This window comes from Perkinsus marinus (assembly GCF_000006405.1).
Source record: "Perkinsus marinus ATCC 50983 genomic scaffold scf_1104296974520, whole genome shotgun sequence".
Lineage (NCBI taxonomy): Eukaryota > Perkinsozoa > Perkinsida > Perkinsidae > Perkinsus > Perkinsus marinus.
Window position 1 is genome coordinate 1 of NW_003201108.1, and position 957 is coordinate 957.

Sequence of the window (957 nt, forward strand, 5' to 3'; positions counted from 1 at the left end):
GCACTACTACGGTTTCAACTAGTGGTCCTGTGACTAGCACTACTACGGCCTCAACTAGTGGTCCTGTGACTAGCACTACTACGGCCTCAACTAGTGGTCCTGTGACTAGCACTACTACTGCCTCAACTAGTGGTCCTGTGACTAGCACTACTACATCCTCTTCATCTGGTCAGTGTTCGGGTGACTTCTGCGTTGCTGATAGGACAACGTTTCCTAACCTCCTCCCGGCGGGCCAAATAACTACCGAGTCCTTCAGTTTCACTGACTATGGTGCATGGTACCTAGCTGGTTACTCTAGTGATGATGGTATCCGTATGCTTTGGAGACTCCAATGCAACCAATGGTTGCCTGTTGCCGAGAAGACTCTTTCTAATATCGAGGCTTCGGGCAACGATATGTTCGTGTTTGGCATCAGCGAGGGTGAAGTTGGTGTTTTCTACCCGAAGAATCACAATGCTTATCGTATAATAGCTCCGGCGGATCCTTCCAAGGAGTATACTGGAGTCACCTTTGATCAACACTCGAATATTCTATACGTTACCGAGAAGGCTACTGGGCAGATTGCTCGGTTCACAAGTCAGGGAAGCGTGTGGACTCCAATAGCCCCCTTGAGTGGTTCGGGTGTTCTTTTTGAGCCTACCATTTTGCGCTTCACACTCGGTAAACTTTATGTTAGAATGAATGGCGGCGTTGCCTATGCGACAATGGATGGGTCTGTGGATCCTCAGTGGACTTTCATTCCACTGGATATTCAAGGTGACGAAAGCTTTACTGCGGCTCCAGACGGCTACCTCTACTACCGTAAATCCATCGATTCGGTCTACCGCCTCCCGCTAGATGATCTAGTTGGCTCGGGTGAGCTTTACGCTGGTGGGTGTGGCTGTGGTCTGGCGCCTAATCAAATATGTACTTCGGGCAACGGCAACCTTGTGAACTTCAAGCCCACTGGAGGCATTG

General features: G+C 49.8%; 1 protein-coding gene across 1 annotated transcript; it reads left to right on the forward strand.

The window, feature by feature from the left end:
* Positions 1-314: 314 nt before the first annotated feature.
* Positions 315-855, forward strand: Pmar_PMAR027485 (hypothetical protein; the record flags this gene model as incomplete). The annotated part of the gene is made up of 1 exon (XM_002765832.1): positions 315-855. A coding segment is annotated over one exon (541 nt), but the record flags the coding sequence as incomplete, so codon positions are not given.
* Positions 856-957: the final 102 nt, after the last annotated feature.